Raw genomic sequence first — 12,597 nt, 5'->3', positions numbered from 1 at the left:
AACCAACCAAAAGCTGGTTATTGTTGTCATTGTTTTAAATCAAAAGCTCACTAAAATTGATAAACCTTTTACCAGATTGATCAGAAAAATAAAAGTGAGATCACAAATCACCATTATCAGGAATGAAAGAGGTAACATAACTACTGTTCCTACAAATATTAAAAGTATAATAAGGGAATATTATGAGTAACTTCATGCCAATAACATCAACTATTTTGATGAAATGGACAAATTCTTTGAAAGACACACTGTCAAAGATCACTCAAGAATAAGCAGATAACTTAAATAGTCCTGTATCTATTAAAGAAATTGAATCTGTAGTGTAACACCCTCCTGCAAAGAAAATTCCAAGCCCAAGCAGTTCCACTGGTGAATTTGACCAAATATTTAAGGAGAAAAAAAATACCAAACATACATAAACTTTTCCAGAAAATGGAAAAGAAAGGAATACTTCCTGACTTACTCTATAAGGCCATCATTACCCTGATACCGAAACCAAAAATAGTTATTACAAGAAAAGAAAATTACAGTCCAATATCCCTCATAAACACTGATGCAAAAAAATTATTTTAAAGTGTTAGCAAATAGAATTCAGCAATACATAAAAGAATAATACTTCAAGACCAAGTGGTTTGTCCCAGGAATATAAGGTTGGTTTAACATTCAAAAATCAATCCATGAATCTCACTGTTAATAGTCAAAAAAGAAAAATCAAATGACCATCTCAATAAATGTAGAAAAAGCACCTGACAAATCCTACATCTATTCCTGACAAAAATTCTTAGCAGACTAGGAATAGAAGAGACCCTTACTCAATCTGACAAAGGGTATCTATGAAAAACTAACAGCTAACATTTATATTTAATGAATGCTTTCTTCCTAAGATCAGGAACAAGACAAGGTTTCCAACCCTCATGACTTCTATTCAACTTGTATTAGAGGATCTAGCCAGAGCAATGAGACAAGAAAAAGAAATTAAAAGTATAAAAATTCAAAAGAAAGAAAGAAAACTGCTTCTACTTGCACATGACATAATTGTCTACAGAGAAAATCTGATGAAAGCTACAAGAAAGCTACTAGAACTAATAAATGAGTTTAACAGATTGCAGGGTATAAAGGCATAAATCAGTTATATTTCTAAATACTAACAATAAAATACCAAAAATTTAAATGTAAAAAACCATACTATTTATAATACTATAAAATTACTATACACTTAGGGATAAATTTGATAAAATATTCTAGTCCTGTATATGGAAAACTATAAATATTGCTGAAAAAAATTAACAAAGACATAAATAAATAGAGTGGTATACTCTGTTCAAAGATTGGAAGACTCAATATTGTTAACATCTCAATTCTCCTTAAAGTGATGTATACATCAGTGCAACCCACATTCCCAGCAGGCTTTTCGTAGTAATTGACAAGTTGATTTTAAAATGTATCTAGAATGCAACGGACCTAAAATAGCCAAAACAACTTTGAAATAGGTGTAGAAATTTAGAGGAGTAACACTACATGATTTCAAGGCATATTAGAAAGCTATAGTAACCTAGACAGTGTGGTACAAAGGTAGACAAACAGATCAATAGAAATGAATTGAGTATCCATTAATAGAACCATACATGAATGGTCAATTGATTTTTGACAAAAGTGCAAAGGCAATTCAATGGATAGAATTTTTCACAAACAATCCTAGAATAATTGGATATCCACACACATAAAAAGTACCTCAATCCATACCACACACATCCACAAAAGTTAACTCAAAATGGATCATAGATATAAACTAACACCTAGAAGAAAACATATATAATATCTAGAAGAAAACACAAAGAAAACTCTTTGTGATCTTGGATTAGGCAAAGATTTTCTTAAATACAACATCAAAAGCATGATTCATAAAAGAAAAATTTGATAAATGGTATTTCATCAAAATTAAGACTTTCTGCTCTTCACAAGTCACTGTGAAGACAATGAGAAGACAAACACAGAAAAAAAATCTTTGCAAATGACATATCTGATAAAGGACTTGTATCTGAAAGTTCAATAATAAGAAAAAAACCAACTTGATTTTTAAAATGGGCAAATAATTTTAATAGACATTTTACCATGCAGATATATGGATAGCAAATAAGCACATGAAAAGATGTTGAGCATCATTTGTCAACAGGAAAATGCAATTTGCAGTACACAGTTCTTAGAATGACTAAAACTAGAGATTAACTACATTAAGTATTGACGAAGATGTGTAGGCACTGGAATGCATACTGCTGGTGTGAATGTAACAGGGTACAATCACTTTGGAAAACAGTTTGCCAATTTCTTTAAAAGTTATACACATATCATACAGCCTAGCAATTCCACTCCTTGGTATTTATCCAACACACCTGAAAGCCTATAGCTACACAAAGACTTGTGTATGTATATTCATAACAGCTTTATTTGTAATAGCCTCAAACTTTTGGAAACAGCTCAGATGTCCATTAATTGATGAATGGATAAACAAAATGTGTTATATCCATATAATAGATACTACTCAGAAATAAAATAATCTACTGATACATGTAACATGGATTAATGGTAATATAATTATTCTGAGTGAAGGAAGGCAGAGAAAAGCATAACTACTGTATGAATCTATTTATATGAAATTCTAGAAAATGCAAACTAAGCTATTATGACAGAAAGCAGATCAGCAGGTGCCTGGCGATGAGGAAATGGGGTACAGGAAGTGGTGGAACAGAGACTAACCAATGTGTATGAGAAAACTTTAGCTGGGGAGGACAATATTCATTATCTTGACTGTGGTGATGGATGGCTTCACGGGTATAATATGTGTGATGTGAAGATATCAAATTGTACATTTTACATATGTAAAGTTTACTGTGTATAAATTTTACTTCAATAAAGCTGTAAAAAACAAAATCAGGTATGATCACCCAAGTGTCAGTCATGTAGTTTCTCCCATAGTGTTGACTTTTGCTATTGACTGTCAAGCTAGATAAGCTATATCTATCCCTTTTTAACCAACAACCTTGCAGTTTTCTGGTAACAGTCAAGTTTTCCCTAAAATCGTGCTGCTTTTCTTCAGCACTGTGTGAGTTAACTTTACAAATGTCCTTTATTGAAGGGAGTCAACCAAGGAGTGAAATAGGAAGTTATAAGGTTCTAAACTGATGCACTCGGTGGGTTGGCGGGGGGGAGGTGGGTGGTGATGGTGGCTGGGATAGTGGAATATAGACATGGAAGGCAAAGAAGGAAGTGGTACAAGAAGAGAAGGACAAAGAATCAGTGAAACAGAGGTGGAATGATAGGAAGGAAAGGAAAAAGAATGGAAATAAAAAGAGAAAGTGCGTGAGCAACCAGGTTCTCCTTTGTTCTTTTACCTTTTTATCACACTAGCATGTTTCTGATGTCCCTGGATAGATAACAAATACCTGAATTACTTTCACACACTGTACAGTGATTTAGAAGAGTAATATTAGAAACTAAATTAATTTATCTTAGAGAAAAGTATCCGCTACCAAGTCGAACAATGACAGAGTATTTTCCTTGGTTGTCTGGATATCTTGCAAGGCGAGGCTCCACCGAACAATTTATATGACTCTAGGGTCATTTCCAGATCAATGCTTCTGCTAATATTTTAATTACTTATGTTGCATGCAATCATGGTGTGACATACCGAACCCAGCTAGAGTTGTTATAGGAGCCCGATTCCTCCAGCCCCAACTTTGAATGTGAAAATTAAATCAGTTTTATTTTCCTCTTCAGAAGGTACATTCAAAATAAATCCACATTTGTTTTTAGAAGCAAGAAATGGTCTATAGAAATCATAAGATTTTCCTACCTTGACAAAAATTGTTGAATTGCATTCTTGCAATGCCTCCATTAAACTAATCACATGGAGACACACCATTTCTACCATCTGAAACAACAAACAGGAAAATCAATTCCACTCAAGGTGATACGGAAACAGTCTGCAGCCGCATGCCCTGTGCCCACGAGGACATTCTGCACAACAACCAGAGGGGACCAGGGGTATTTATTCCTCTCTAAAACTTCAACCAGAAAATGAATTTTATAGGCTGCAGAGGTTTCTTCATGCCATGCCTTCCTCATCTAACTTGGGGCTGCCAGTGAATTCAGGTATCAATCTCACTAATCTGCACCACACTGCGATTCACACCAGAGGATAAACGGTTTCTGCTTCCTTCATTTCCAACTGCAGAACTCTTGGGCTTGGGTCTTTTCTCCATCTTGATCGATCCTTTCTCCACAGTTTCTTCACTTGGAGCGGCTGTTTCATTTATTGCACCACCTCTGTTTGAGGCTTTATTCTCCGTGGAACAAGGCAGTCATATTTACGACAGTTTAAAAATACCATAGAAATGATATCCCTCATCAGAAATCCCTGTGGCTAGATTTTAAACACTCCAGGGGGGATTTTACCAGACTGGCTTATGTAGTTTAACAAAATTTTCAGAATTTAAAATTAATTCAAATTCATTTGTAACACCATTTGCACAAGATTCACCAGTAACAAATTCATTTCCAACATTTGAATATTAAGAGACATTTGGAGGAGAGGTATTAATGGTATCAAAAAACGAGCGACAATAGAAGGAAACTCTGAATCTCTAGTTTAAATTTAAGGTCCCAGTTTCATCGTCTGTAAAAGAGCAGAATAGAATACTTGACCTCCAAGTGCTTCTTCAGTCCCAGACTCTATGATCTAATAAATGTAATTATCTATGCGGTGGTCAGAACTGTTGGTGTACCCTAAAGTTTTCACATAAATTTCCCTTAAGTTGAATTAAAACACCTCTCTCCCTACAGAACTGCCTTATAATATCTGCTTCTCTAAAGAAAAGAAAGTGCTTCCCTAAAGGAAAAATATAATCCCCTTTCCAATTACAACAAAAAGAAAATGTTTCTTAGACTAATATTCAATCAGTCAAAACCATTGCAGAATGCATTGGTGGACAGTGAATTACTGGGTTTCTGGGCACATTGGAATCATCATTATGGCGTTCTTCCAGGCCCTTTGCCCTTCACAGATGAGAACTCTACTGATGAAGCCCCCATAACCAAGACACTGGATGCTGCTTTCCCAGCTGAGAATCTTCCTCCAATGTAGCAAACTAAACCAAAGGACTCCCTTGTAAATTCCTTCCATACACCCTCCAATCTTGACTCCATAGGACTAAGGTAAGCTTGTTCAATGAAGTGGGCTCATGCTATCCATACCTCAGCTATTTTCCAAGGTGAGCCATCCACATTAAAATGGAACTGGATTTGAAGATTGAGGAGCTTAGGTCCTCAGAGGGCAACTTAAAATGGTGAGACTCTTTTCAGCTTTGGGCCCTAAGTAGAATTAACACGTACAGTCAATACGCTCTTTTTTTTTTTTTTTTGGTACGTGGGTCTCTCACTGTTGTGGCCTCTCCCGTTGCGGAGCACAGGCTCCGGACGCGCAGGCTCAGCGGCCATGGCTCACGGGCCCAGCCGCTCCGCGGCATGTGGGATCTTCCCGGACCGGGGCACGAACCCGCGTCCCCTGCATCAGCAGGCGGACTCTCAACCACTGCGCCACCAGGGGAGCTCCAATCTGCTCTTAAACACCACAAAGAGATGACTTAACTGGCTATGGTTTTTCCAAATTGCCTTAGAATCCAAAAATAATATAAATCTCCCTCCTCACTCTCTGACTTTATAGCACAGGACAACTCTTAAAGGTAGAAGTTTCACATAAATTTCCTTTGGCACTAGGCAGAGAAAACAAAAATGGTTTTTACTGAATTTATTTGTTTGCATTGTTTTTCATCAAAATGATTATGCAGGTAGAACACCCAGGTTATAACATAAAAATTCACCAATCCATTTATGTACTGTTACAACTGAAGTCTTTAAAAAAACATGTAATGTGAGGACTGAGAGTGGTTTTTGAGATTCTGTCCAAGAGGGGAAACTCATTTGTGAACTCACCACTTTGTTATGGGCCATCAGCTGAAGGATGCTGGGTGTCACCCTACTCCAAAATTCCAGTGCTGTCAGTATCGCTGTGAAGCTGAATTCATTCTGACTTTGAACATTTGTAGCTACAGCACTTTGTTCACAATATACGGTCCAGAGCTGAGCAAAGATAAATGCATGGAAAAGAGAACACATGTGCAACACGGAGGTCTGAAAAGGAAGAAAACAGGGAACCGTTACATGCTAGTGGGCTGTGGTGCTCCAAGGAGCCCTCTCCGCACGGCTTCGGCTTTCCAAGGAGCACAGCCAAAGTACGTGTAATTCAAGAGATCCAAGGCTGGAGGAGTCGTCTCCAAGTTACAAACTCATGATTCATCACCTCCAAACAATCTGCTCTTCACTCAGTTAGTGGGAGTGCGCTTAGAGACCAAGCATCTTTTCAGAGAGAAGGCACCTTAGTTTGCAGAATAAATCTACCCTCCCCCTTGCCCTTTAATGAAACTGACGTTCCTATCCCTACACTAGATTAGGAAGAACAATCATTCTACCATTTTAGGGTGTCTGCTGATCTGTAACATGGAGATAACAGTACCCTCCTCAAAGAGTTGTAGTTAAGAGTAAATGAGGTGATATACATGAACGCACTGCCCAGAACTTAATAATTATACTACTATTAGTAGTGACAGCAGTAGCAGCAGCAGCAAAGATAGTATTCCTAACTAGTAGTGAGTACTGATAGTATTCCTGACTAGTATAAGTACTGATAGTATTCCTAAATTGTATAAGTATTGATAGTATTCTTAACTAGTAGTAAGTACAGATAGTATTCCTAACTAGTAATGAGTACTGATTGAGTAAGCACCTATAACGTCCCAGACACTGTGGTAAAGACTTTTTATAGATCACCTCCATAATTCTCAAACCATTTCATCTATTTTACAGATGAAAACCTGGAGCTCAGAGAGGTTAAGTAACTTTTTCAATGTCACAGAATTACAAAGTACCATCATGAGGACTCAAACACAGATTGGGTTGAAATATTAGGAACTGACTGCCTAATTCCTTTTGCAAACATCATTCAGGTCATTTGGATGGGTGCTCTATTTGATTTCAGAATAAATCTATTGCAGGTCAGCTTGCCCCGGCCTAAATCCCAGCTGTTCCCAAACCCGCCGTGACCTCCTAGAATTTGCCTAAGCTCTGTGAGGGGACCTTGTCTCCTCATAACTGATTAGTACCAGTGTGTCTAGTTTGCTTGTATAGGTTCATGATTGATGCTTGCCCTGGACTGACTTTATTCCCTTAAGCACATCATCTGTCTCCACAATTTATAAGTTCCTCTGTGTAAGTGATTCCAACATATACTTTAGTGAGCTCCCAACTGGCCTTATTTTCATTTTTTATCTTCATGTATCTCTAGAGATTTAAGTTGAAAGTCAGTGCATAAAAAATTAGAGTGTAAATTATCCTCCTCTTCATATTTGGTTCTAAAAACTGATCACAGAATTTTTATTATATTTCTATGCTTGTATTGCTCTTCATTATTTTGAGACAGAAATGCCTAGGAAGCTAACTCTTGCTTGCCTCCATAATTTATCTTCATAAAAGTAAACCGAAAAACAATTTAGGGGGAAGAAAAGATAGTCTGGGAATTTGAACAACTTTAAATAAGGCATTAGCACAAAGTTGCTTTCCTAGCATCCACAGGAGGGCAAGTGATAAGATGCATTTTCTTCTCAGAAGAAACATAATTGGCTGATAAGGGTTTCCATTAGCAATTTTGATGCATATGGTTTTAATCTTGCAGAAATCACTTACCTTTGATTGCTCTGGAAATCCAATCAGGATAACAATAAGATGATCTGCAATATGGGAACCTGCATCCAGAGGTATTGGCAGGCAGGGAAAGGAGGCATTTGGACACACTGCATTATGAGTGAGGGAACCCAGAAGCAGCCAGGACAGCAGCCGGATGTGAGAGACACACTCAATGAATTCTTTTGGTCTATTAGGGAGGAAGGAAGTGTTAGAGATGTTTTTGTGTTTTCAGTTTCGTTGGGTGCTTAACAAATGCTTATTGATGGAGGGGTTTAAAAGTGTGGTCTTGTAGGCAGTTACATGAAGTAAAACACCAAAGCAACAAAGTGAGAACAAAATGATAAATCTGTTTTTCTTGTTTTGCACTCTAATCCTGGATCTTAGCTTCTTGAGCAAAGAGCAGCCTTTGGCGACACAGGATTACACATCATTCTTCCGCAAACCTGGCTGCCATTCTGACTAGCTTCTCTTTCTAAACTCTTTCCTTTCTTCTCATTAGAAAGTTCTCGGATATCCCCACCAGAAGGGAAGGAATAGAAGAGGAGATAAAATACACAACCACCCACATTCCTGTTCTCCAGTAATTTTCTCCCCCTGCCCCCCTTACACCCCACTCCAAACCTTTCCTCTAGCCAGGAAGCTGCCCATGCAAGATGGCAGGTCAAGCGTGCTCCAAGGTCCCAAGTAAACTAGCCCACGGGCACCTCTCTCTTCTCAGCCTCCCTTATGGGCAGGGTCAGGGGCTCACACCTCCTTGAACTCTATTTCATCTCTGATGTAGATTCTGTTCAAGCTATAATCTAAGCTCCTTGAAGGCAGAAGCTATGTAAGTGCACAAATAAATACCTATCAATTTACTTAACTAGTGGGAATTAAGAGTTAAAGTGATAGTTCTAAGCTCCAAGTTTTCATCATCCATCAGGATGACTGAGGTCTTTGTAGGAGGGCAACTTTTATTGCCAGCATGTCATGAAGTACTCGTGTTCAAAAATGCTGCCAGGTCAGCAAATAAGTATGGAAATTGGTCTCAATTCCCATCTCCCTAAACAACCATATTCTATTCTCATAGATCTTCAATGCATTCAGTAGCTCTTACTGAGCCCCGGGAAACTCAGGGGTGTTTCCTGCCTCGTGGCCCGAATAATAAGGGTCTTACCCTTGTTGCATTGCAGAAGGGGGATGATAGAGCCAAGGCAGATAGCGAATCACAGCTTTGTTATCTCTGTGGTTGCCCCGTGAGATTTCCATGGCTGCAATCTGAGCCAGCCCAACTTTGAGATGGCCACCAAAGGTATCTTCATGCAGAGGCTGGGAACATGTCTTCATGTGGCTCTACAAAACCAAGTGGTATTTTGTGACTTTGGCAGAGTAAATGGGGATGTTCCAGGGCACTCTTTAAGAAGATCAGGTTGTCATTTCCACATCTTCTATCACCACTCCCAAGCATACAACCCATTTAAACTGCTTCAGGGGCTTCCCATTGTTCTTAAGATAAAGGGGAAAAAAATTCCTTAGCATGGCCTAAACAACCTGGAATGATCTAGATACTTCAGATTTCTGCATCTTACCCCTTCATCCTTGTGGTCCAGCTACACTGGCTCTCCATGTTCCCTTCCATCACTGGCCTTTGCTTATGTTGTTCTCTCTCCCTGAAATACTGTTTCTGCCTCTCTTGGCCTAATTAACCCTATTCATTGTTCAGATTTTAGCTCAAGTGTCACCCGCTCCAGGAAGTCTTCCTTGATCTACTTTAGGAGCCTTCCTAACCTCCCTGGTAGGTCATATCACCCTATTAGAAGCTCTCATGCTGCTGTCTACCTCTTTTTCATAGCATTTGTGAAAGTCACAATTTCACTTTAGTTTGTATGAAATTTTCATTAAAATTGGCCATCGCTGCCAGACTCTAACTGAGGGCAGCCACTGTGTCTGTTTTTGCGGATCATCACATCCTTAAATGCCTAGAACAGTGTCAGGCATGTTATTGGTGCTCAATACATACCAGTGGAATTAATTCAGAAAAATTTCGTTGCTCAGTGTGGCTTAGTGGAAAGAGCAGTGAACTGGGAGTTGAGACCTAGGTTCTAGACCCAGTTCTGTCCTAACAGTCACATGGCCTTAGCTAAGCCACTTGCCAGACCTTTCTGATCTGTTTCCTAATACGTAAAATCAGAGGGTTGGATTATGTCTACAGTCCCTAACCTTTTGGTCATCATAGATCCTTCTTATTATTTTTCTCTGTATTTTGGAAGTGGCTATAAAACTATTTAGGTAATATTGTTTCCTCTTCAGACAGCAAAGTGGTTTCAGCGTGGGCAACCAGATTCAGCACGTGCATGAGCAAACACTAGGGGAGCTTACTCAGAAATGACTGGATTTGGATATTGTGAGAAATCATCAATTTAAATTTTGATTCTACTCTCTGCAGAGCATTTGCAAGTCTATCCCTATCCCAAGAAACACTTGGATCATCTGAGCAGAGCCTGGAAACTGAGTTGGGTGCTGAAGGGACCGTAGCTGTAGCTGATGAACTTCTGGGACGACTAGATCCTATTTATCAAAAAGCCACATTTAGTGCTGGACTGCAATCTGGCTGCTCATCGGGCCAGGTCTGGCTCCTCTTCTGCTCTTTGTCTGGGGCCTTCCTCAAATCTCTCGGACTATCAATCTTTTAGCTCCCTAGTCTTCTCGCGGCAGGGAAGTTGACTTGCATCAGCAATTCATTCCACCCTGCAAAGCAATCAATATCCTCAACAACCTCACTGGGATTTTACCCATATGCAAATTAAACGTTGTTCTGTCTTTAATTATTTTCTGGAAGGAGACAGCTTTAATGCAGATAAAAACCATAAACAACTTACGTTTGCATAAGGTGTACACATTTCATACAAACTAAAGTTTACAAAAGTGTCTTCACATGCATTATTTCACACCAAACCTTGGAACGGGCAGCAAAGGTAGGTTGATTTAGGTGGGTTTATTAGACTTCCTTTGCTAATGAGGAAACTGAGGCTCAGGGTAGTTAAATGGGTGGCACAGTGAAAAGAGAATGGATTGGGGGTCACTACAGTCTTAGGTCGCCCCTGACTCCACCACTTAGCAGTAGCGTGATCTTGAGCAAATGACTGCACCACCTTAGGCCTCAGTGTCTACATTGGTAAAATGGGAATATTTTACAATAGGGGTATTGTGAGAATTGAATAAATGGCAAAGTAACGGTATGCACAGAACTGGAGCCACCATGGAAATATCCTTTCCTTTCTTCACTCCCTCTTCACAGAGGTGGAACTCGGTTCTTCAGAATCCCAGGACAAGGGTTCATTCAACAGTGCCACCACGGCCTCTCCAGGTAATGATAAATTTCCATCCAGTCTGCTTAATCCCCTAAAAATGTCTCTCCAGTCTCGCTAACCTGAGGGATGAGGGGACGCAGGCCCTCTTACCTTCAGTTTGGTCAGCGTGTGCATGTCTGCCATGAAGTCCAGCACGTCGTTGATGTACTGCCGCACACACTCCATCGCTGCCGTCCCGCACTGAAACACACAGGACACGGCGGGGCGCGCGCTCTGAGTCACGGCCTGCACTTTTGCCCTGATGGAAGTGATTGTCTCCCTCTGGTTTCACGCTGTTTACTAATGAGTTGTTTCATTTTCTGGATTTCTGACTCACTTCGTTACTCTCAGCCATAGCCTGTGATTGTCTGCCCCAACTTTGGACAAAAATTAATAAAAAGGTTTGTGGTGGAGAGCAAAAAATGGGATGGCCTAGGGAAGACAGGGTTTACAGGCTTTTTTTTTCCACTGGGTCATTGAACTGATTTTGTTTGCTTGTTTTTAAACTGGTTGGTATATAAAGATTTAGCCTATGTAAAAGTCATTAGTATTGGTCTTCATGACATGAATCACCTCAAAACAACAGTAACACTGAATTTATCACTCCAGGGAGTCTTAGACACACAAAAAATATGTACCACCAAATTCTACCACCATAATCTTAGATGTCTTTCTCTATCAAAAAAAAAAAAAAAGGACATAAACAAATATCATGTTTGTTGAAAGAGTCAAAAATTCTTATATTCAAGCACTTACAACTTCTTATACATAGTAGGTACACTATTAAATAGATAAATTTATCATTGTTGAATTCTTGCTAGGATAATTAAAGAAACAAAATGGTCATCTTCCCCACATACTAGCAGCGTGTTTGATACGTTTTAAAGGAAAAAAAAGCATACTTGTGTTTCAGGTTATTAAATGGAATAAACCTGCTCTCTCAGGGCAATGCAGTGAATTTAGGATTATAAACAAAGAAAAGGAAAATGGACAGACAGGCTGCTACATCAAAGCTGTATGAGAGAACTCATACATAAGACTGGATATAGTGTGGATCAAAAGCAGGCCCTCTTTGAAGCCATCTGAATACTATGCTAAGGCCTTTCTTAGCTTTCTTTAGGAAAATCTGGAACATTACATACTTAACTAGCTCACCCAGTGGCTCTCATTTTCCCATATTCATGTAAATCTGCACAGCACTGAACTATATCACCTTCTATCTCTTCTAGAATGTTACGCCTGTCGGTTCCTCTGACAGGATAACAAACAGTAAAATAAGGTCATTGGCAGTTCTGTCAAGAGTGTTTTCCAAGCATTTCATATGTTTTAAGGTTTTCTTCTTTTAATTTAAATCAAGTGAAGGAATTATAAAAGGTTATTGTGCTCCTGCTTTGGGAATATTAGTCCCTTAGTGCAAGAAAGGATTTCCCCCCCAGTTTATTCCATTTTCTCTGACCTTTCACATGTCATGCAA

General features: G+C 38.9%; 1 protein-coding gene across 12 annotated transcripts in view; it reads right to left on the bottom strand.

Annotated features, from left to right (window-relative positions):
- Positions 1–12,597, bottom strand: part of UNC79 (unc-79 homolog, NALCN channel complex subunit) — a 249,666-nt gene that overhangs the window by 7,583 nt on the left and 229,486 nt on the right. For all 12 annotated transcript variants that reach the window (XM_030883497.2, XM_060295215.1, XM_060295222.1 and 9 more), the window contains 5 exons: positions 11,235–11,324; positions 8,951–9,126; positions 7,795–7,981; positions 5,989–6,186; positions 3,851–3,928 (listed from right to left, as the gene is read on the bottom strand). In XM_030883497.2, coding sequence (XP_030739357.2) covers positions 3,851–3,928; positions 5,989–6,186; positions 7,795–7,981; positions 8,951–9,126; positions 11,235–11,324 — 729 coding nt within the window. The remainder of the gene's footprint in view (positions 1–3,850; positions 3,929–5,988; positions 6,187–7,794; positions 7,982–8,950; positions 9,127–11,234; positions 11,325–12,597) is intronic.

Source organism: Globicephala melas, chromosome 2 (genome assembly GCF_963455315.2).
Source record: "Globicephala melas chromosome 2, mGloMel1.2, whole genome shotgun sequence".
In the NCBI taxonomy this organism is placed as follows: Eukaryota; Metazoa; Chordata; class Mammalia; order Artiodactyla; family Delphinidae; genus Globicephala; species Globicephala melas.
The sequence above is the reverse complement of the archived record's forward strand: the minus strand, read 5'-3'. Positions and strand labels throughout refer to the sequence as shown.